The 25263-nt window shown below is 51.4% G+C and overlaps 1 protein-coding gene across 1 annotated transcript in view; it reads right to left on the reverse strand.

The window, feature by feature from the left end:
- TM9SF2 (transmembrane 9 superfamily member 2) overlaps nucleotides 1-25263 on the reverse strand; it is a 395116-nt gene that overhangs the window by 247549 nt on the left and 122304 nt on the right. Inside the window, exon 6 of the mRNA XM_086934380.1 lies at nucleotides 764-888. Coding sequence (XP_086790506.1) covers nucleotides 764-888 — 125 coding nt within the window. The remainder of the gene's footprint in view (nucleotides 1-763; nucleotides 889-25263) is intronic.

Consider the following 25263-nt stretch of genomic DNA (forward strand, 5'->3'; position numbering starts at 1 on the left):
GTGGGTGAGAGGGTGTTTGGCTGTGAGGGTGAGGGGCTGAGGGGTTGTGGGGGTGAGGGTGTGTGGGGGTGAGGGTGAGTGAGGGAGTGTGAGTGAGGGTGAGTGATGGTGTGAGGGAGTGTGAGTGAGTGAGGGTGGGTGAGGGGGTAAGGGTGTGAGAGAGTGAGGGTGAATGAGGGTGAGAGGGTGTGTGAGGAGGTGTGTGAGGGCGAAGGGGTGTGAGTGTGAGAGGGTGAGGGTTGTGCAACAGCATTTGAGGAGCAAGGCTACTGTAAACAAGCATGGTAGGCTTTCACTTTCGTCCAGAAACAAGCTCTCGGCATTGCTGTGGCGGGGGTGGGGGGGGGTGGGGGGGGGTGGGGGGGGAGGGAGGAGCTCGAGCGCATTCCTTTGAAGTCTGATGCGGGGCGGGGGAGCGGCAGCCTTTGAAGTCTGATGGGGGGGGGAGCAGCAGTCTTTGAAGTCTGATGTGAGGCACAGACCAATGGTGGTGTGACATGGCTGGCGTGCACGCGCATAGATCACATGAACTGTGTCTAATCCGCAGTTATACAAAATTGATTGCAGTTATGGCAGACTTTTCGTACTGCTTACTAGAATCTCGCCGCAATGCTTACACATTGCTTCAGCGAGACCTAAAAAACAACAGTATAAAGTATTATAGAACAAATAGCTACAATTGCCGCTCTTTAACTTGTCTTGGTGTGGAACCGCGCAAGAAAAAACAAATGACAGAAAATAGTTCTAGAGTTTTGGTACTCACCTTTTTGGGTCTAGCTTAGCAGCAACCAATCTAGCTCCAAGGGCTTCATTTTCCACCACGTGGTAATATATATTGATTTCAACATGGTTGAAGATGTAAAAGGTATCTTTGTCATTGAATTCAGACTAAAATAGAACAAACAATCATTGTTAAGCAAATAAATAAAAAGCGGTCATAACATTTTGAGACTTATGACCGATGTCCAGGTTTCATTCATTTATGTCTATCAATTATGTATGCATACAGGGGGGTGTTTGGAGACAACAGATTAAAATGCAATGGGAAGCAGAAAGCGGTCACATCAAGACAAACAACACCAATGGTTAAATACATGTTATTTCTTTTAATCACTTCTGTAGCTATCCATGGCGCTCTTTCTTCCAAACCCATGTGATGTCCACAAGGCACCATAATTCCTTTACGCAGAATTGATTTTTTATAAAGGTCTGAACCTCAGTCACCAAACTGGCCATTTATGCACCCGGACTGCAAGGTTGACCTGCAGCTGGCAGACTGAAGGCATTTATTTACCAGTATATGTATCCAACGTTCGGGGCGAGAAGGATGCACGAGGTCAGTAGACCAAGAAACCTCAAGTCATCCTCACCAAGACACAGGATTGAGTCTGATACATCGGGATCATATTCAGAAAGTCCCAAACGCACGACAGAGGAAAGGCCTTGAATACCACTGTGTTCCGATCAGCCCAATGAAGGAAATTGTTTGTGTGAGGCTCAGGTGGGACTTTGGCTCGATAACAGAATGATGGCAGAGCACAGTTATCTTCCAGAGGTGGCTCACGACCGACTGCAGAGAGCTCGCCTTGAACAGTTAGTCGTCGAGGTACAGGAATACATGTATCCTCAACTTTTGAAGATGGCTACCAAGCACCACCATCACTTTTGTTAACATTTGAGGGGTTGAGGTAAGATGGAAGGGAAGCACAGCAAATTGGAGGATCTCTGTCTCACTGTGAACCGCAGATAACTCCTGTGGGACTGCTAATAGGGTAAACCAAAATAAGAGTCCTGCAAGTCCACGGACACTATTAAGTCTCCAGGATCCAGAGAAGAAAGATTCTGAGACTGGATGAGCATTCTGAATTTATCTGCCCTCAAAAAGTCATTCAGTGGGTCAGCGGTCCAGTAGAGGACTGATACGCTACCCATCTTTAGTAATAGGAAATAGCACAATTCGCACCCCTCTCCTCCATCAGAATCTGGCACCTGCTCAATGGTACCCTTGGCCTGTAGAGGATTGGCTTCTTGCAGGAAGATCACTGAACGATCCTCTGAGAATCTCAGAAGATAAACAGGGCAGGAAGGAAATGAAAGGCAGAGCATATTTCCTTTGAATAATTTGCAAGACCTATCTGTCTAATGTGATGGATCTCCAGTGGCGGAAGAAATTTTGTACTTTGCCACCTACTGTCAGAGTATGGGCAAATTAATGCAGCGTGGCAGCCGCTGCAAAGCAACCCACTATGAGCTGCTGAGCTTGCCCTGAGTGGGTTAGTCTGCTGAAACAGGAAAACAATAGAATCTTCAGATTTGACAGTCTATGTCACAATACCTTAGTTCAGGAAAAATAATCTGAAATAACTGGCCAACAAACAACAAGGTGAGCTGTCCCTGAAGTGCAAACAGCCTGACCTCTGCCCAAAAGGACTGGGTCTTCTACTGCTGCACAGGTGAGAAGGACTGGTGATGGCTGTAAGCTACCGCCATGGAATTACCCAAATTATTCTTTGCTATTGGTGGAACTGCTTTTGGCAGGAGACAAGAGTCCCAAGGATTGTGCCTTGGCTCGACTGCCCTTCAATCATTTGCGCGCCTAATCATTCCTCTCACCAAATAAATCAGTGCCTTCTAAGCATCACAGTAGTGCTAATAGCTCTGCCAAAAACTGTCTAAAGTGGCCAAACCCAGCAAGCACAAAATACTTTGTGGTGTGTCCTGGACGTCACGTATCGTTTAGCCAACAAGGCTCTGAGGTCTTCTATGACAGCAAAGGATTAGTTACTTACCTGTAATCCTAGTTCCCTTCCAGGGGATACTCATCAAAGTCATAAGCACTGAATTATCTCCGCCCATAAGCGGGAACCCGGAACATATAGACTAATACATATATATGTGTAAAATATATAAAAAGAGTACATAGTACTAAAAGAATTATACATGTATAAACTAATAATATGCAGCCCTAACCATAACCATATCGTTTAAAACCCATGCCAAAAAGACCGCTGGCGTGTGCTTTGGCCTGCTCCGCTCAGCCCAGAAGATTCTGCCTCTGCTCCCAGTGGCTACTCGAAGGCTTCTCATCCAGGGACTTATCTCGCGGCTGGATTTCAGCAATGCGCTATTCCTGGGCGCGCCCGAATCCACCCTGAATAAACTGCAGCAAGTGCAGAACGCGGCTGCCAGGCTTTTGACGGGTCTCCCCAGGCGTCAATCTGCCCGCCCGGCGTTGAGGGCACTGCACTGGCTCCCTGTGAGGGACAGGGTGAAATTCAAGTCCCTTTGTATTGCCCACAAAGTTCTGCACGGGGTAGGCCCTCCTATTCTTGAGGAGATGGTCCAGCCTTACAAGGCCTCTCGTTCCCTCCGCTCTGACAATCAACATCTCCTCCAGGTTGGCAGGGTAAAAAAGGCTAGAACTGGTGGCAGAAGGTTCTCAATAAATGTGGCCTCCCTGTGGAACTCACTGCCCCTACAACTTCGATCGGAAGCTAGTCTGCTTCGCTTCCGTAAACTTTTAAAAACTTTCTTGTTTTCCATTTAATCTCTTCATTTTTTTTTTTCAAAACCAAGTTTATTGAGCATAGGAGTATCAAGAATGTGGCATCTCCACACACCAAGATCACCACAACAACATCAATGCATCTATGACATATATAAGAAAGGATGAAGTAAATACAAAATAAGCTCAGTTTAGAAATGCCCCAGCAGCCTACTCTAACCCCCAACTACACCTCCCCCCCCGTACCAACACTCCCCCCCAACCCCCCCACCACACGTGTACAAAAAGGCAACAGAAAAGGAAATATACAAAGAATAAGCAGGTATAGCGCCACCAGGGCTTTGTCGCTGCAAGCCAGAAGTGTCACTGTGTTCAAATGTCCTCCTCCTGCTCCGCCGGGGGGTCCAAGGACAGGCCACGGTAGTCGGCCCACCGCTTCCAGATCCTGAAATGTTTGCGCGGGCAGCCCCGCGCCTCAAAGATCGGCTTCTCCAGGCCCATGAAATAATCTAACCCAGCCTTCCATGCAGACAGGGGGGGGGGGCCCTCACAGACTTCCATGCCCGAGCCAGGTCTCGTTTGGCCACCACCAGCCCCAGGAGCAACAGGTGACGCTTATATATGTTGCCCCCAACCCCTTCCATAATATGCAGCAGGCCCAGCCGGTGGGTACGAGGAAGATCCCAACCCAGGACCTCAGCCAGGCAACTCCACACGCCCCTCCAGAATCCAGTCAGGCGACCACACGACCACACCGTATGCATTAGGGAGCCAGGCATCGCCCCACAACGCAGGCATTCCGGGGACGCAATCAAGCCAGCCTTCCACAGACGTTCACACGTATAATAAGCACGGTGCAAGTACTTGAATTGAATCAGGCGGAGCCGGACCGCAATGGCGGTGCCGCGCGGGGACTCCAGCGCCTCCCTCCAATCGTCCTCGTCCAGGGCGCCCACGTCCACCTCCCACGCTTCCCGAAGGGAGCGGAGAGTGGAGGAGCAGTGGATAACAAGCGTCTGATAAATCCTAGAGACCTTCCTGTCTCCCAGGTCTCCCATAAACACTTTTGCCTCAATCGGGCTGAACTCCGGTAGGGAGTCGAGGCCGGTAATGCTCGAGGCGAGGGCATGCCGCAGCTGGAGGTAGCGGAAGAATTGGGACTGAGGCATCTGGAACTCCGCGCGGAGTTCCTCGAAGGACTTGAGAGTGGTGCCTGACATGACCTGGCCCAGTTGTGTAATTCCAATGGCCTCCCAGCCCTCAAACCCAGCCAGGGCCGCCAGTTCCGGGAGCAGGCCATTGTGCCATAGCGGCGTTTCAGCTGTTAATTTGCCCCACCAACCCATGCGGCGTAGGGATTGCCGCCACACCGCAAATACCACTTTAGTGACCGACGGCAGGCCACGGCGTATGCGAGCCGAATAAAGAATGGTGTGAAGCGTGCGATCACCCATGAGCAGTCGCTCCAGGGCATAGGCCGGATCACCCCTGTCCCCATACCACCATTCATTAAGGACAAGTAGGTGAGACGCTTGGTAATAGGAGAGGAGGTCCGAGGTGGCCAAGCCACCACAGTACGTGGATAGAAAGCACGTCTTCAAGGCCACCCTGGCTGCACCACCATCCCACAGGAAGCGGCCCAGCACGGAATTAACCTGACGGAACCATTCCATTCCAATGGGGTGTGGGAAGTTTTGGAGTTGGTATAGAAGCCTCGGCAGTGCCACCATCTTGAAGATGGCCGACCTCCCAAAAATGGTGAGCGGCATTCTGGACCAAGTTTTAACATCTGTCTGGACCCGTTCCCACACCGTCAAGACACCACGTGCCCAGGTCACGGCCCGCGAGTCCGAAAGAAAAACGCCCAGATATTTCAGGCCATCCGCCGCCACACGCAACTCGACGGCCCATGGGTCGGCGACCTCTCCGCCACCCAAAATCCACAGGGTCGATTTGTTCAGATTAAGATGGAGACCAGAGACCTCGCCAACCTCCCGCATGATCTCTAAAACCCGGGGACCCGAGCGCCGCAGATCAGTGAGGAATAGAAGGACATCATCTGCATAGAGGGCAATCCTATCCGTCAGGTCATCGTTCCAGACAAAGCCACGCAGCTGGGCATCTGTCCGTATCCGCGACGCCAGGGGTTCCATGGCTAGGGCAAACAGGTAGGGGGATAGCGGGCAACCCTGTCGAGTACCGCGACCGATACGGAAGCGCCCAGAGACAGCGCCGGCCACGCGGACCGAGGCCGTAACATTAGTGTAGAGGAGACGGATATAGGACAGGAAGACAGGCCCCAGGTTAAGGCGGGTTAACAAGGTGAACAGATATGTCCAACTCACCGAATCAAAGGCGCGGTCCATGTCCGCCAGAAGGAGTGCCGCTTGTTCATCTCTAGTACCCATGGCGTCTACCGCCGCCTGCGCCCGTCGGATATTATGCCGGGTGGCCCTGTGCGGCATGAATCCGGCCTGGTCGGGGTGGACCAGGTCAGCAATGTGAGGCAAAAGGCGGTTCGCCAAGGCCTTCGCCAAGATCTTGGCCTCGATGTTGAGAAGGGAAATCGGCCTGTAAGAGTCGTGCCGGTCCGGCGCCCTGCCCGGCTTCAAGAATACCACTATTTCGGCATGACGCCAGTCCGGTGGTAACTCACCCTGAGCCCGTGCCGCCTCCAGGGCGCTGCGAAAGTGGGGTCCCAGCTGGACGTGAAACTTTTTATAAAATTCACTAGGATAGCCGCTCGGGCCGGGCGCCTTGCCAGTATTTAATTGACCAAGGGCCTCCCCGAGTTCTTCGGACGTAAGCGGGGCTTCCAAGGCGGTTCTGGTCTCGTCAGGGACTGCCTGCGGGAGCAGGCCATCTAGGTACGACGCGATCTCATCCGCCATCAAAGGATCTCGAGGAGCGTATTGCGCCTCGTAATAACGGGCGAAGCTAGCCGCCAGCAAATCTGGATCGGTCATGACCAAGCCGTCGTCCGCAGTAAGGCCCGGCAACACTAGGGGCTGGAAAGTCGCCTGGCATAGCCTATGAAGCATGGTGCAGGACTTGTCGCCCCACTGGTATACCCTGCTGCGTGTGGCGAGCCACGCCTGTCGGGCCTCCTCGTACAGGACTGAGGCATACATCTGTTGGGCCTGCAGGAGCTGTCTCACGACCCCCTCATCACCACGGAGCCGACCACGCTGCTCCAGTTCCTCAACACGAGCCGCGGCGGCCACAATGGCCTCCCGATGTTTTCGCCGAGCTGCCACACACCAAGCTATATCAACGCCCCGGAGTGTAGGCTTCAGCGCTTCCCATACAACAAGCGCGTCCACATCCCCCACCAAATTCTCGCGCCAGAAGTGGTCAATCGCCTCGCGTAAATGGCTCACATACTCAGGCCGTTGCAGCTGCCAGGAGGACATACGCCAGCGAAAAGGTTGTCGTTTCGAAGGGAGGGTCACCGTAGCCAGGACAGGGGAGTGATCAGAGAGGCCTCTGGGGAGTATCGCGGCATCTCGGACGCGACTCAGGCAGGCACCCGGCACAAACAGATAATCTATTCTCGAGAAGGACCCATGCACCGCCGACACATACGTGAATGCACGCACCGCAGGGTGAAAATGCCGCCATACATCAATCCAGCCTAAACCACTCACATTCGCACGCAACCTGGTGGGAACAGCCGCGGGGGGGGGGGGGGGGTCAGACACAACGGGTACTCGTCTCAGGCGATCCAGGCCCACATCCATATCCTCGTTCCAATCGCTCCCCACCATGGTCAGCACCTCCGGAATCTCGTCCCACAGCGCGAACAGCCGCTCAGACAAAGCCCACTGCAGGGGGGGAGGGGCGTACACACTACCAAAAACCACTGGCTCAGAACCCAGCAGGCCCTTGATAAAGACATACCGGCCCTGAGGATCAATCCATTGTTTCTCATGTACATAAGCCACCCGACGGTGTACCAAGATGGCCACCCCCGCGACCCCCTCGTGAAGCCCGCATGATAAACCTGTTGATATCCAAACCTCTGGAGGCTAAGGGCCTTAGAGCCCAGCATGTGAGTCTCCTGGAGCAGGAGCACGTCCACCATCTCCCTCTTCCCCCATCGCAGCACAGCCCCACGCTTGATTTTATCCAGGATACCCCTCACATTCCATGTCACAACCCGCAGGGTCTTTTGAGGAGGCATAGTCACAGTATCAGCCATTATCGACACAAAGTCCAAAATCCGGCCCTCCGTCCCACCCTGGCACAACCCACGATTCAACAAAAACCAAGACCTTAGACACGTGTGGTCCCACCCCCCCAACCCAAACACTCAGCAACCCCCCCCCAATCCAGATCCCACCCAACATTAGCAACAAAAGAACCTCCCCCCACACCCCGCACCCACCACCCCAATACCTCAGGGAACTTTGAAGTATCTGTCGCGGCATGGAGAGACCCGGGTCCAAAACAGAGAACCCAGGGCCCGCCATACCAATGGATCCCAACAACCCAACCACGACACATTCACCACCCCCCCAACCACACCCACACTCACATCTGTGAGGGTCTGAGGCCCACAGAAGGTACCCCCCGAGCCCCACTGCGTCCCCATGAAAACCAACAGGAGTCCTCACACGGGAACCGACTGGTATACGAAAAACACAAAAGAACAGTCTCACCAGCCAACGTAGGGCAACTCAGTGTCCAGCAAAAAAGTCCAGTCCCAGCAATGTTCAGCTGCCGGCATCGGAGTGCTCCGAGTCCCTGGCACCACCCGACTGCGATGCACTGGCGGAGGCCGACCTCTTCTTAGAGCGAGACCTCCGATGGCGACCCTTCCTGTTCGGGCGATCCGTCCGCTCCGGCGACGATCCCTGGGACCTGCCCGGGTCCAGGCCCGGCTGGGGGTGCGGTCTGAGTCGCACCGCCTCATCGGTCCAGCGGAACACCTCCTCAGGTGAATCAAAGAAATGGGTCCGGGACTGATACACCACTCGCAGGCGGGCTGGATACAGGAGAGAGTATTGGAGCTTGAGGCCCCTCAGCTTGGCCTTAGCAGCCACGAAGGATTGTCTCTGCTGCTGCACCATCTTCGTGTAGTCCGGGAAAATCATGATGGTATGATTTTCGAAGGCGAGCGAGCCCTTGTTCCTCGCCTCCCGCAAGATAACATCACGGTCATGGTAGTTTAGCAGCCGAGCGATGACTGGCCGCGGGCGCTCACCCTCCGGCGGCCGCTGGGTCAGAGCCCTGTGAGCCCTCTCAATCACGAAGCACGCTGACAGTGCCCCTTCGGGGAGCCAGCTCTCCAGCCACTGGCTCAAGAACCGCTCCATGTCGTCCTTCTCGCACCGCTCCGGAAAGCCGACAAAGCGGAGGTTGTTCCTCCGCGCGCGCCCTTCGGCATCCTCCACGCGGGCCGCCAGTGTCTTTTGGACTCCCTCCACCTCCGCCAATCGTTTCTTTAGGGCGCCAATGTCAGCCTCGGTCACTGTGATGCGGGACTCAGCCCCGGTGATCCGCTCCACCGCGTTGCGGAGGTCTTGGCGCAGCAGCGTGACATCCGCCCCGACCGCCCCAATTTTGGCATCAAGCATGTCCCGGGACTGGGTGATGGCCGCCAGTATAGCTGCATTGTCCGGCCCAGGGCCACCGCCGCCACCGGCTGCCCCAGAGCCGCCACTCGGTCCAGTGAATTTGTCGATAGGGCCATGTTTAGGCGGGCCACCTCCCCTATCCCTGGTCATGGCACACGCTGGGCAGGGCGGACACCACCCCCGACAAGGCTTAGGGACCCTTGGGCACTGTCACAAGTCCTGAATGGAACGGCAGCAACGAAGTCCCAAATGAGAAAGCGGGCCGGTCGGCACAGGTCCGGTGTCGCAAAAATCGAGGTCCCGGCCTCACCCAGGCGGAACAGGCCTCACCCACACTCGTCGGCACGAGCGGCCGTCCAAGGCTCAGAAATAAGCTGCGGCTCCGTGATTTGTGGGCGGCCGTAGCCCGGGAGCCGGGCCAAGAGCGGTGTAGCAGACGCCACCACCGTCCGCCAGTCCGCCACCGGTCGCCTCGAAACTCAAGGACCCCGGTCTCCAGCCGGCCACGAGGCCACGCAGTGTCGTCGCTTCTTTTCGGTCACACAGGGGAAGAGCCGTCCTCCCAAGGAGTAGGAGCAGGTGGCGCGTCCTGATCTGCAGGCGACCGCAGCTGTAGAGTCGAGCCAAAGGCGGCGCGGCGGATGCCACCCGCACCCACCAGACCGCAACTGCCACCAGGCGTCTCGAAACTCGAGGACCCCGGTCTCCGGCCGGTCACCAGGCCGCACGTCGCCGTCGCCTCCCTCCGATCACAGGCGGGGGAGAAATGCAGGATCGACACACCAAAGCAGACAGGAGACTTCGCCAGATCGATGCCAGCCACTGGGTATCAACAGCGGGCTCGGGGGCCAGGATAAATGATCGGATTAAGTCCGGGCCGGCGGGAGCTCTACAAGGCTGCGACCGCCATCTTCGCCCGCCAAGCCACGCCCCCCCAATCTTCATTTTTTAGCAGTGTTATGTTCTGGAAGCGCTGGGATGCCTATCGGTAACCAGGCGCTATACAAAACTCAGAATAATAATATAATAATAACCAATAGGCTAATTAAAGCACTAATTACATGCCTTCTGCAGAATGAAAATAATCTATAAAATCAAATGCAAGAAAAGGACCAGAGCCCTAAATGCATTACACAGAAAAAAACCTTTTATTTTCATCAAAGAAGAGGTAATAAAAGGCAATTAGCCTAAGTAGGCTGCATAAACAAATAACATCCCTGTACAGAAAAGGAGACTGTCACCTCGCCTTTAAGGCCTCAGAGAATCTGAACACTTTGCCTTTAAGGTCTCATGGGGAACTCTGCTCCCATCATGCCACACAGGTGACAGTTAGGTCAGTTCTTTTGTACGGTATATGAAACCTTGCAGGAACCTGCATACAGAATGCAATAATAACATCAAAACACAATGCTACTGCTCGCCGTGGGAGGGTGCTTATGACTTTGAGGAGTATACCCCTGGAAGAGAACTAGGATTACAGGTAAGTAACTAATCCTTCTCTTCCAGGGGATACTCATCAATAGTCATAAGCACTGAATAAAGTAGCAAGCTCATACCCCCTCCCAAGCGGGCGAGCAGAAAATAAAGTACCAAATACATTGACTCATATAAAATTCAGGTAGCATGAGCAAATACGTTTCTCAATGATGCTTGCCCAACCTGAGCATCTGCCGGTGTGTCTGAATCAAGACAGTAATGACGTGTAAAAGTATGGACTGAACGCCACGTAGCTTCCTTACAAATTTCTGTCATTGTTACATTCCTAAGAAGAGCTGTGGTAGAAGCTTTTCCCCTTGTAGAATGGGCTTTTGGTCTACCTGACAAAGACCTGTTAGCTAACTGATAAGTTAGTATGATGCAAGAAACAATCCACCTAGATATAGATCTTTTGGACTCTGCAGCCCCCGTATTGATAGGACCGTAGTTAATAAACAAACGGTCCGACCTTCTCAAAGTCTTTGTCCTGTCCAAATAAAACTTAAGAACTCTCTTCAAATCTAACGAATGGAGAGATCTTTCTGGGGGAGTGGTAGGATTTGGAAAAAAAGTCGGCAACGTAATTGTCTGATTAATGTGAAAATCAGAAACAACCTTGGGTAGAAAAGCAGGATGTGTTCTAAGTACTACCCTATTAGCATGAAACAGTGAAAGGTTCCTTACAACATAGGGCCTGGATCTCGCTCACTCTGCGAGCAGAGGTAATGGCCACTAGGAAAGCAACCTTCAAAGTCAGATGTTATAAAGAAGCTTTATGTATCGGCTCAAAACGAGCACCCATCAACTTAGTCAACACCACATTGAGCTTCCAAGGTGGAGAAGGTGACCTGACTGGGGGGGTACACCTTTCTCAGGCCTTTAAGAAAATCTTTCACCACCGGCATCCTAAAGAAAGAAGTCTAGTTAGGTGACTTTCTGTAAGCGGTGATAGCTGCAAGATGAACTTTAATAGAGTTAAACTGAAGGCCAGACTTAGCCAAATGCAGCAAATAAGGCAAGACCACCTGTTCTTGACCTTGGATGGGGTCATGCCCGTTGTCCACATACCACTGAAAAAAGTGTTTCCATTTGAAGCCATACGACCTCCTTGTAGAAGGTCGCTTTGCCTCTTTAAGGATATGCATACAGTCCGGATTCAACTGTAAGTGACCATACTGGATGATTTCAGGAGCCATGCTGCCAGGCGTAGGGAGGACAAGTTGGGATGGAACACTCTCCCCTCCTGCTTGGAGAGAAGATCCGGGCAACACAGCAATCTCCTGTGTGGCACTTCCGACAACTGAAGGAGGTCTGGAAACCATCACTGGCGAGGCCACTCTGGAGCAATAAGAATCATCTGGGAGGTAGTCCTGTACATCTTGTTGATCACTGTTGGTATCAACGGGGTCGGTGGAAAAGCGTACAGTATGTTCTGACACCAATCTATCAAAAGGGCATTCCCTTGAGACCCGCCCTGGGGAAACCTGGATGCGAAGACGAGGCCTTTTGCGTTTCCCGCGTCTGCAAACAGGTCGATGTCTGGAGTTCCCCATGCCTGAAAAATGTTGTCTGCGGCTTAGTCGTTGAGGACCCAGTCGTGAGCCTCGACAAAGTCTCTGCTGAGGAAGTCTGCCTGAGAGTTGAGGGAGCCCGGTAGATGTATCGCCACTATCAATAAGTCCCTCAACAGTAAACAGTGCCATATGGTTTGGGCTCCATGGAGAGTGCCCTTGACCCGGTACCCCCCTGTTTGTTCAAATAATACATTGTTGTTGTATTGTCTGTCTGAACCAGAAGGGACAGAGATTTGACAGATGGAAACAGGGACTTGAGAGCTAGATGTACTTCTCTTAGTTCCAGCATATTGATGTGACAGCCTCTCTCGAACTCTGACCATAGCCCTTGTACTTGCAGAGGGCCCATATGAGCACCCCAACCCTGGAGAAAGGAGTCTGTGATTAGAGTGTGTTGGAGGATCTTGATGGAACGGCACTCCTCCCATTAAATGAGACCTCTTCTTCCACCATCGAAGGGAATCTCTGGCAGTCTGATGAAGAACTATTTGATCCTCCCAGCTCCCCGACTTCTGCATCCACTGATCTTCCAAGCACTGCTGGAGAAGACGCATGAGCAACCTTGCGTTTGGAGTTATTAATATGCATGATGCCATGGACCCTAGAAGAGACGATACCTGGCGAACTGTCAGGAAGCTGGTATGCATTTACATTTTCTGTGTCTAAGAAGGATCCGAGGCAGTGTATCTTCTGCGTTGGGTTTAGTATGGACTTCTTGAAGTTGACATGAAGCCCCAACCTGCGCAGAAGCTGAAGACACCTCGCCAGATGCTCTTCCAGTAGAGATGGGGACGAACTTTTCAGAAGCCAATCGTCCAAATAAGGATAAATTAAAATTCTCCGCTTCCGAAGGAAAGCAGCCACCACAGCCATACATTTGGAGAAAGTTCATGGAGCGGAAGCACTGCAAATTGGTAATGGCAAACAGACAATCGGAACCTCAGAAATTTGCGATGTTTCTTGGAGATCGTAACATGAAAGTATGCATCCTATAGATCGATGGAGCACATCCAGTTTCCTTGATGCAGTTGAAAAATTTGATGGAGTGCCAACATTCGAAATCTCTCTTTTCGAATGAATCTGTTCAGCAACCTCAAATCCAGTATTGGTCTGTACTCCGCAGCGGGACCCTTCTTCCTCACTAGAAAGAAGCGAGAGTATAGTCCTTGATTTCTTTGCAGAAGTGGAACTCTCTCTATGGCCTTTTTGTTTAATAGACTGTTTACTTCCTTTAGTAGAAGACTGTAATGCTGATGACCAACACCTTTTGGAGTCACAGCAGGCGGTGGACTTTTGAACTTGAGGAGGTATCCGTTTTGAACAATGTTTAGAACCCATTTATCTCTGGTCAATCCTCTCCACTTGTCTAGATACAAGGCAATGCTTCCTCCCACCGGAGTGGACAACAGTCTTAGAGGAAGTTCTGTCTCATTGCTTCTGAGGCTGCTTTGAAACCGCAGACTGCTGCCTGTTTCCACCTCTGCCTCGTCCAGGTCTGCGTTGCTGAAACTGCGACCTTTGTTGAGACTGGCCCTGGTTCTCCGAAGATCAGTTCGACGTTTGCCCACGCTGCTCAGAGCCCATCACGAAAGCCTTCATAGAATCATTATTCACGGCGTTGAGGGACTACATTCACACCCTCAAAAAAGAATTTACAGAGGAGGTCAAAAGATCCACAGATGTTGACGGGATAGGGGAGCGCGTAATGACACTAGAGACCAAAGCGGACGGGCACGACACAGACATTGAGGCCCTACAGCAAGATATACTGAGGCTCCATGACCAGCAGGTAGATTTGCTGTCCCATGTGGAAGATTTGGAGAACAGATCTCGCCGCCATAACGTACGAATACAGGGAGTGACATTGGCGGACGATACCAAGGACCTGTTTGGCTTTACCAGAGAACTTTTTAACCACATCTTGGGTCGTCCACTAGAATCAGAACTTCGACTGGACCGAGTGCAAAGAGTGGGACCCCCGAGAGGGGTGTCGCCCCCCGCAGGATATCTTGGTATGTGTGCAGGACTACCGAACGAAGGAGGCCATTCTACAGAAAGCTAGACAGTTGCACCCCATATCCTTCAGGAACCAAATGCCAGTCTTGTTTCAAGATTTGTCAGCGCTTACTTTGCAGAAAAGACAGTCCTTTAAACCTGTCACAAGTCACCTCCAACAGCTTCACCTCCAACAGCTTCACATCCCTTACAGCTGGGGCCACCCATTTTGCATAGTGTTTAAACTTGATAACAAGCTGTATCAGATCCGCTCATTGAAGGAAGCCTGTCGCCTGCTAGAGATAGACCCGCCTGAGGAGGAAGATGGACCGCCGGACCGCTCTGGAGGTGCTACGGTCATGGGTCCCCAGCGGTGCCAACAGGGCGGGAGACGCCGTGTCAGGATGCCCCTGGTGTCAGAGATCGCAGATGGCCAATAAGCCGCGGTTGAAGCAGTCGCTTCGGATCTGGCATCAACCCACCCCAGTTGACTTTAATGCCCTCGTCATTTGCAGTTACAGACTGTTCATTTCATATGCCGGTCCGTCGGCGGGAGGGAGGAGTGTTCCCTTTGGACCTTTGAACTGTTGGGTTTTTGAGGGTATGGGGGGAGGGAGGGAGGGGGGGATGTTTTTTGGGGAGTTGGGAAGGGGAGGGGGGAAGGGTGTCCAGTGCTCCGCTCCCAAATTCAGCTCCCGGATCCCATGTCCACGCAGGGCCGTAAACTCCTTACACGCCATGCATATGCTTACGCCTATGGCACTACTCGCCGGGCCTCAAACACTAGCCTGATCTGGTTCCTCGAAGGTTATGCCCCCCACCACCCTTAAGATCTTGACCCTCAATGTGAGGGGTCTTAATAATCGTGTTGAGCGGCGAGCGATCCTATCCGGTCTAGAAAATACGCAAGCTGACATATGCTTACTTCAGGAGACTCATTTACTGGCGCGTGATTGCTATTGGCTGCGCTCTCATAAATTTCCCGCGCAGTTCTTCTCCTCTAGCCCCACCAAGACAGTGAGAGTAGCGATCTTAGTGGCGCAGCGATTTAAAGGAGAGGTATTGCATAAAAGTGCGGAACTTAAGGGGAGGCTTCTTACATATAGTTTTGCCCTGGGAGGTCTCACGTTTACCATTGGGTCCCTCTACGCCCCGAATGACGGACAGGAAAAGTTCCTGCAATCAGCTCTCACTGAGGTCACAGCCACACCAGACAGACACATTATCTGGGGGGGGTGATCTAAACCTAATGTCTTTTATAGATCCAGTCAGCGCACCCACCAGACAGGCGCGCTTTCAGCAGGCAGCCTAGAACGATTGCGGAACCTAGACCTACATGATCTCTGGCGTAGGCTCCACCCTCAGGATAAAGAATATTCCTACTACTCTAACGCACACAAAACATACCACGGATTAGACCATCTCTTAGCCTCAGGCCCGGTCTGCTCGTTCACGACCACAACTGAGATAGGAGTTACATCTCTCTCAGATCACGCTCCAGTCACTGCCACACTCATTCTCCCGCCTACAGCTTACCCCCCCAGAGTATGGCGCCTTAGAGATACGCTAGTACACAGGGCGGACGTTGTGAAGCGCATTCAAGACACAATTAGCGACTATCTTTCTCATAACGCCAACCCAGACACAACGCTTGCGACTCAGTGGGCGGCTCTGAAAGCGGTAATTTGGGGGAGTTTATAGCCCTCTCCACGGTGGACAATAGAGAGCGGCAACGCAAACGCGAAGAGCTCACGCAACGCGTTAGCGAATTAGAGCAAATGCACCAGAGAACGGGGGCCCCAAGAGTGTGGGGGCAACTTAAAGCTATGCAGCACCAATTAACAGCATTGGACCTGGACCGCGCTGAATTTGCAGCCCTACGGCTGCGGCATGCTTATTATGCTGGGGTGACAGATGTGGCCATCTGTTGGATATCAGGTTACGGGAAACACGTCCGCAACAGAAGGTCAAGGAGATTGTCCGGTCCGACGGGACTTGTGTCTCGGAGGATGCTGAGATTGCGGAGGCTTTCCGAGATTTTTATGCCACCCTCTATACTGGCAGCCAGCTAAATGGCTCAGAGGCCACCTCTTTCTTGGACACGGTCAAGCTACCCTCCTTGACTACTCCTCAAGCGGAATACCTTGAGAGGGACATTCAAACGGAAGAGGTCATTGCCGCTATTTCCAGGCTTAAATTAAGGACGGCATCGGGACCGGACGGCTTCCCCGCCATTTTCTAAAAGAAATGTTGTGCTGTACTCGCCACAATCCTTACACGACTGTTCAATACGTTTGCAGAACAAGGAGCAATACCGCCTGATCTTCTACAGGCTTCAATAACAGTCATCCCGAAAGCCCGGGAAGAATAGGACTAAATGCGGGGCCTACCGGCCAATATCCTTATTAAACGTGGATCTTAAATTGTATACTGGGATCCTGGCGGCCCGACTGGCCCCTCACTTACCTGGACTCATAGAACCAGACCAGGCAGGTTTTATCCCTGAACGCCAGACAGTAGATAACACCAAACAAATCATTCACCTGATCGAGAAAGCCACCTGAATACCTGGGGAGAGAATGATGTTACCAATAGGCGCCGAAAAGGTTTTTGACAGTCTATTGGCCCTACCTAGAACAGGTCATGGAGCGATTGGGGAGAAATTCCGTACCTTTATTTTTAACTGCTATAAATTTCCCACGGCGGTAGTGCGGGTGAATGGCTACAGCTCTGCTAGTTTTCCCATCGAGAGGGGCACGAGGCAAGGGTGCCCACTCTCGCCCCTTTTATTCGCCTTATACATGGAACCGCTAGCCCAGAAAATACGACAAAACCGGACAGTCACAGGGATCAAGTTTGGCAACTACATCCACACGATCAGTCTCTACGCAGACGATATAATGATCTCACTAGACACCCCAAGGACTGCCTTGCCAGCCTGTCTAGCCGATCAAGACGCCTTCGCCAAGGTGGCCGGGTTCAAAATGAACACAGATAAATCAATAGCCTTAGATCTCTCACTGTCTCCTTCCACAAGATTCTACCTACAAAACCTCTTTCCCATTCAATTGGTATCAGACACGGTACCGTAACTGGGGATCCAATTGGCCTCCTCACTCCCCGCCATGGTCGCAGCCAACTACAATTCACTCCGCAGGAAAATTCAGGGAGAGATAAACCAGTGGAGACATTACCCGCTCTCCTGGCTGGGTAGGATTGCAGCGGTCAAGATGACCATTTTACCTCAAATCCTCTATCTTTTTCGGGCTCTCCCATTACGACCACCTGCTGGATGGATCCGGCAGACACAAGCCGAACTTGCCAAATTTATCTGGCAGGGACGAAACCTAGAATGCGGAGAACATTGGTCACGCTTGCCCCAGAGATGGGAGGTTTGGGGATACCCGACCTCCACAAATACTACCAGGCAGCGCAATTGTGCTACCTGGTGGAATGGAGCAAATGGGAGAGGGAGAAACACTGGCTATTTCAAGATTAATCGGTGGCCAGTCGTCCACTGCAAGAAATCCCCTTCCTACGCAAGTCCCACCGACCCCCTAATCTTTACGCCTCGTTTATAACACGAGTTCCCCTGGAAGTGTGGGACGCCACTAACACTGCCCACTGCCTTACAACCTTTCCCTCTCCCCTGACCCCGTTGGTGGACAATCCAGACTTTGGCCCGGGCACACTGGGGACGATTTTTGCCCATTGGCGGTCTGCGGGAAGCCGATTCTTATATCACATCTATGGAGCAGAGGGGGTCGTCCCTTTCTCCCAATTCAAACAAGAGTATGGATTCCAAGAGATAGAACGGTTACGCTACCTACAAGTGAGACACTGGGCACTGCAACCACAAGTATGTGCAAGTGCAGATAGACTACTCCTCCCGTTTGAACGATGGCTCATATCCCGCACCTCAGACACTAAACTCAATCTGATCTTTATAAGATGCTGCAGGCAACACAGACACATATCCACAATCCAGGTAGAGAGCGACGGGGAAGCGAGCTGGGTAGGGTCCTTAGTCAAAAGGAATGGGAGAAGATTTACTATAGGGATCGCCACTCCGCCTACCACATGGGACTCACGGAGACACTCACGAAAGTAACAACATATTGGTACTATACTCCAGAAAGATTACATGAGATGGACCGTAGTAGAGAGGCGTCCTGTTGGCGGGGCTGTGGCAAGGTTGGAAATCTGGTGCACCTGCTGTGGGATTGTGACCAGATTCAACCTTACTGGATGCAGGTGTTAGACGAGGTGGATGAACATTTTCAAACAGAGCTCCCACGTTTTCCAGCATATGTCTTACTAGGGCTTCCTAACCCACTAACATATCCCCTCCGCTCTCGTAGAGGTAGACAAATAGCCATTGCCCTGGGCTCCACGGTGCAAAACATACTCCAACATACCCACCTTTACAGGCTGGCTGCACAGGTTGTGGCATGTACTCGGAATGGAGACATTATCACTAACTATGGCAGGGGAGGGAGATGGATATGAAGATCTTTGCAACCATTTAGGTCACTCTTGATCACAGAGTTTAAAGAAATCACATGTCCAAGGTACCTAAGACTGTTGAGGCTCACAGAGCTGAAGGAAATAGATCCTTAAGGCAGGCGTAGTTATTGAGGCATAGTGGGAGGGAGCGGCGGTAAAGAATAGGGGCAGGAAGGAAGCACTGGACGGGTGGTGGGGGGGGGGGGAGGGAGTTTCTTAGTTTGGTTTTTTTTCCCATTACCTCATACCATATGCCAACACTTGGCTGACTGTACTTTGCATGTTGCAACGTGCCTGTACCAACCTTCTAATTGCTTGTACGTTTCACTATCAACGGCACACGACCAGAATGTATATGGTGTGATTTTTGATTCTGAGCGGATTTCAATAAAAAGAGTTAAACCATAAAGTCCCCAAATCATCCACAGGAGATAACCTGGAAGGTGGTGTTGATGAAATCGTGGGGGAATAGTCTCTGTAAGACGACCTCGTTGAGGTGGACGTGGCAGGAGATCTGTGCCTTCTCCTAGGAGTAGGAAACCGATGAGACCTACTGTGATCCCTTGAGTGTGAATGCCTCTTTACTGGAGACCTAGATCTTCTTGGAGACCCACCAGCCGGTGGTCTTGAAGCTTCCAAGGTAAGAGGCCTGCTATCAGGCTTGGGCTGCATCTTCCAATGACGGATGCTCTCCAACCATCTAGGAGATATGGTCGCAGGAGGTGATCTACGCACCGGAGAGCCCTCCGGGGTAACCTGCACAATTTGTATTCCCATCGACGATGAAGAGGAGCTCCGAATAGACTGTGGAGATCTAGACGCCAGTGTAGGCACCTCTCTGGGAACCAATTGTCTGTCCCTCGACGTGGAATGCCTTGACGTCGAACCAGAATGAGCCACAATAGAAGACTCCTTATGAGAAGAGGCTCTCGACGATGCCCTCGACGTCGGGTCTTTCGACGTCGACCTTGGATGGTCAGCCAATGTCCTCGACGTCGGCTCCGACCCCGACAAAGGCCTATGAGGGGTCCGAGAGGCCGATCTAGAATGTCTCGACGCCGACTGTGAAGCAGGTGGCGGAGACCTAGACGTCGACTTTCGACATCAGTTGCCTTTTCGACGTCGAACAAGCCTTTTCATGCCTCGAGCCGGAGGCATGCCTCGACGTCGACCTATGTCTCGACGGCGACCTCGATCATCTTCTTTTCTCAGGTCTCGACATCGATCCACTTCTATCTCTCTACGTCGATCTCCTTCTCACTCCCGACGTAGTCTTCAACGCAACCGACACCAAATGCCTCGACGTCGACAGACTTCTCGACGGCGATCTCGACCTCTGCTTCGACGTCGACTTGTGCCTTAGGTGTACTTCTCTCTACTGGTCTCGACGTCGACATACCTGACGGCGATCTCGACCTCTGCTTCGACGTTGACTTGTGCCTTAAAGGCGTACTTCTCTCTACTGGTCTCGACATCGACATACCTGACAGCGATCTAGACTTCGAGGCCGAACTCACTTTCCTCGATGCATCTTCATGTCGTTTTTTCTTACTTCTACCTTCAGGGGAAGCAGATCTTCGACGTTTTGCCAGAGAAGAGGGCCTTCCAGATGAAATCTCACTTCTTGCCCCCTTTTCATGATGTCTTTCTCTCTCCATAAGCCTCAAAAGCCGAATCTTCTCTCTTTCCTTCAAAGTTCTTCTGGAAAGTTTGAGGCAATGATAACATTTTTCCACATCGTGTGTGGAAGGAAGACAAACCCCACAAACAGAATGAGGATCTGTTTTGGACATTTTCTTCCCACAGGAAGGACAGTTGTAGAATAAAGGTGGCATAACTGACTAAAAATTAACTTAGTCAGACAAGATTAAAAAATACCACCAACAGCACAAACTGTCGAAAAAAATAGGGAAAAAACTAAATTCTGACTGAAAAAGAATCAGATTCAGTTGAGCTCCAGTTCCAGGTTCCTCACAGAACAAGCCGGAAAAAAGAACTAACCTAACTGTCACCTGTGGGGCATGATGGGAGCAGAGTTCCCCTGGAGGCCTTAAAGGCAAAGTGTTCAGATTCTCTGGGGCCTTAAAGGCGAGGTGACAGTCTCCTTTTCTGTACAGGGATGTTATTTGTTTATGCAACCTACTTAGGCTAATAGCCTTTTATTACCTGTTTTTTGATGAAAATAAAAGGTTGCTTTCTGTGGAATGCATTTAAGGCTCAGGACCTTTTCTTGCATTTGATTTTATAGATTATTTTCATTCTGCAGAAGGCATGTAATTAGGGCTTTATTAGCCTATTGGTTATGGTTAGGGCTGCATATTATTAGTTTGTATAGGTGTATAATTATTTTAGTACTATGTACTCTTTTTATATATTTTACACATATATATGTATTAATCTATATGTTCCAGGTTCCCGCTTATGGGCGGAGATAATTCAGTGCTTATGACTATTGATGAGTATCCCCTGGAAGAGAACAATATCTCCCTGGCTGTGTCCCATAAATAATGGGTTTACCTGCACAGAAGGCACACAGCACTAAAGGATTGCAAGGTTAACCTAGCTAAAGGAAACATTATCTTTCGAAGGCATTAATATGTGGAGGGCTGGTCAGAAAGGCATTAGACATTACTTTAGTTGTTGACTCCTCTACCACCAGCCTAGGGTGGTCCTATGTCACCTGGAAAGAGGGCTAGAAGACTGCATAGATCAGGAGATCAGGAGAATATCTATGAAAGCCTCATAGAACAACCATTGTGGACTTGCAGACATAGGACCTGGCTACGGGTCACTTTTTTAGTCAATTTGCTTTAGGTTGCTGCCATCTTGTTGATTGTTGTTGTGCCTTGATCCCAGCCCGGCTCCCCCCCACCAGCTGCCCCTCCCTCGCCCCTCCCCCCTCCACTATCTACATACGACAGATGCCTTTACGCGCAGCGGTCACGCGCAGCGGGCGCGCCCCATGCACGCCGAAGGTGCGCCAAAGGTATGCCCGTCTACGCCCGTCCGAGCCTGGACCGCGCCCAGCGCCAGACCCCCTGGTCCTCGCAAAATCCTTTCCACCCGTATAACGTATGACGCCGCTGCCCTCTTCGCCCTTAACCCCGGACGCACACCACAATGGTACAAAGCTGCCCCAGGACATACCCATGGACCCTTCACCTGCCACTCACGCAAATTCGCCTGCATTAGGACCCACACCTCTTCCACTAACTCCAAACACAGCTCCAACTCTAACCACCTGAAGTGCATCCTACTGAACACCCGCTCGATCCACAGACACGCCACTGAACTCTGGGACCTACTCGACACTGCATCGCCGGACATCGCCTTCCTTACAGAAACATGGATGAACGCCTCATCAGCGCCCGACATCGCCATAGCCATCCCGGACGCCATTAAAGATCATCCGAAAAGACCGTACCAACCAAACAGGAGGAGGCATCGCCATCGTCCATAAGAACACCATCCGAATCACGACCAGCTCCGACGATAACCTCGCTACCGCCGAACACCTTCACTTCCAGATCCACACCGACCCCAGGACCACACTTAGAGGCACCCTCATCTACAGACCACCAGGAACCCGCACACAATTCAACGAAGACATCACTGACTTCATCAGCCCACATGCCCTCACCTCCGAGAACTACATTCTACTGGGAGACCTAAACTTCCACCTGGAAAATAGAAACAACAGCAACACCACCCCCCTTCTGGACAACCTGGCCAACCTCGGACTTAAACAACTTGTCGACACCCCCACCCACCTCGCCGGACACACGCTCGACCCCATCTTCACCTCCAGCAAACACATCTCCTTCGACCACACCACAGCTCTCCATTGGACGGACCACAGCTGCGTTCACTTCAGCTACAAAAAAACCTTGACCCAAAACCCCCCACAACCTATTCCTCGAAGAAACGAACAAAATCACCACCGACCAACTCTTCACATCGCTTAACCAAAGCCCTCCTACCATATCATCGGACCCAAACCAAGCTGCCACCAAACTCACACAATGGATCACCCACAGCGCTAACGAATTAGCACCCTTGAAAAACCACCAGATCAAACAAGGTAGCAAAAAGGCCCCCTGGTTCAACGATGACCTTAAGAAATCCAAGAAGTTATGTCGTACCCTCGAGAAAACCTGGAGAAAAAAACCCAACCACTGACAACCTGACCACCTTCAAGGATGCCACCCGCAAACACCACCAATTGATCCGATCCACCAAGAAATCAGCATTCAAAGATAGACTCGACAACAACGCCCACAACAGCAAGGAACAATTCGACATCGTCAAAGAATTTACCAACCCCAACGAGTCCACAAACGACATCACTCCCTCCCAAGACCTCTGCGACTCTTTATCTTCTTTCTTCCACAACAAAATCGCCGACATTCATAACAGCTTTGAAACCCAGTCCGAAGAACAATCCTTTCAACCCACCTCCAAACCAAAACAGCACCCTCACAACCTCTGCGCCTGGAACCCAATCACTACTAAAGACACCATCCGCCTGATGAACTCCATCCACTCAGGATCGCCAACCGACCCATGTCCCCACCATATTTTCAACAAAGCAGACTCCATCATCGCACCCCATCTCAGGGATATCATCAATTGTTCCTTCAACTCCGCTACCTTCCCAGAAAGCTGGAAACATGCCGAACTCAGCGCCCTTCTGAAGAAACCCACAGCAGACCCCTCTGAACTTAACTACCGCCCCATCTCCCTCCTCCCATTCCCTGCCAAAGTCATTGAGAAAGCCGTAAATAGTCAGCTCGCCGCCTTCCTTGAATCCAACAATTCCCTCGACCCCACACAGTCCGGCTACCGAGCCAAACACAGCACCGAAACCGCCATCATCGCTGCTACAGACGACATCCGAACGCTACTGGACAACGGAGAAACAGTTGCCCTCATCCTACTTGACCTCTCCGCCGCCTTCGACACAGTCTGTCATAGCACCCTCATACAACGCCTCAGCAACGTCGGTATACAAGGAAAAGCTTTGGACTGGATCATCTCATTCCTCGCCGGGAGAACCCAAAGAGTCCGCCTCCCTCCATTCAAATCAGAGGCCACCGAAGTCATCTGCGGCGTACCACAAGGATCATCACTCAGTCCCACCTCTTCAACGTTTACATGAGTCCCCTCGCAACCATCGCGCGTCAACACAACCTCAACATCATCTCCTACGCTGACGACACCCAGCTGATCCTTTCCCTCACCAAAGACCCAAACACCGCCAAAACCAATCTACAGGAAGGAATGAAAGAATTAGCCGAATGGATGAAGAACAGCCGTTTAAAACTTAACTCTGACAAAACGGAAGTCCTCATCTAAGGATCATCCCCCTCTGCCTGGGACGACTCATGGTGGCCACCGGCCCTGGGTACAGCACCCATACCCACAGATCAGGCACGTAACCTGGGCTTCATCCTAGACTCCTCCCTCTCGATGACCAGACAAGTCAACGCCGTATCATCTTCATGCTTCAACGTCCTTCGCATGCTCAAAAAAATCTTCCGTTGGATCCCCACCGAAACAAGACAGTCATCCACGCACTGGTCACTAGCCGACTGGATTATGGAAACACCCTCTACGCCGGCTACACAGCCAAACTACAGAAAAAACTCCAGCGCATCCAAAACGCCTCTGCCAGACTTACACTGGACATCCCCCGTCAAGCTCACATTTCCGGTCACCTGAAAGACCTCCACTGGCTCCCAGTCACCAAGAGAATAACGTTCCGTCTCCTCACCCACAAGTCCCTCTACGACCTAGGACCCGAATGCCTCAACACACGACTGTCCTTCTACACACCCACCCGGCAACTACGATCATCCAATCAAGCCCTCGCCGAAATTCCGTGCATCCATAGATCCACCATGGGAGGAAGATCCTTCTCCTACTTCGCGGCAAAAACCTGGAATTCTCTCCCCTCTCACCTCCGCCTTACACAGAACCACCTCTCCTTCAGAAAACAGCTAAAAACCTGGCTATTCGATAAATAATGCACACACCCTACCTCAAGCGCCTTGAGACCCTATGGGCGAGTAGTGCGCTATACAAATTCCTTAACTTGAACAGTAGGTAACTGCAAATCTAACACTTCTGCTGCCCTTAATACAACTACTATGAAAGGGGCACTTTCTTCAGCTGGCCTATTGGCAAGTGCAGCTCAGTCTTTGGATATATATATATGTAGTCCACTGGCATTCTGTAAATCAAGTATAATGATGAGAGTAGGTTGTCGTCATAATCAATATAATCAATCATCATCATCATCATCATCATCATCGTCATCGTCATCATTATTATTATTATTATTATTATTATTATTATTATTATTATTATTATTATTATTATTATTATTATAGGGGCGGGGGGAATTTGCATAACCTGAACTGCATCAGAGTTTTAACAGAATAATGTCTCCAGCTTTCATAGTCGAGGCAGATAGGGAGGATTTCAATCTGGATGCATACTGACTGGTTGTGTTTTTTCATGAGTTAGGACTGGAGTAGGCCAAAAGCTTAGGGTAGGTGACCAGCACTGGTGCCAGTGGAGTCTGTATTGGTGCTGACACAGAAGGCATTAGTGCCGACCCAGGGGC

Source organism: Lissotriton vulgaris, chromosome 8 (assembly GCF_964263255.1).
Source record: "Lissotriton vulgaris chromosome 8, aLisVul1.2, whole genome shotgun sequence".
Classification (NCBI taxonomy): Eukaryota; Metazoa; Chordata; class Amphibia; order Caudata; family Salamandridae; genus Lissotriton; species Lissotriton vulgaris.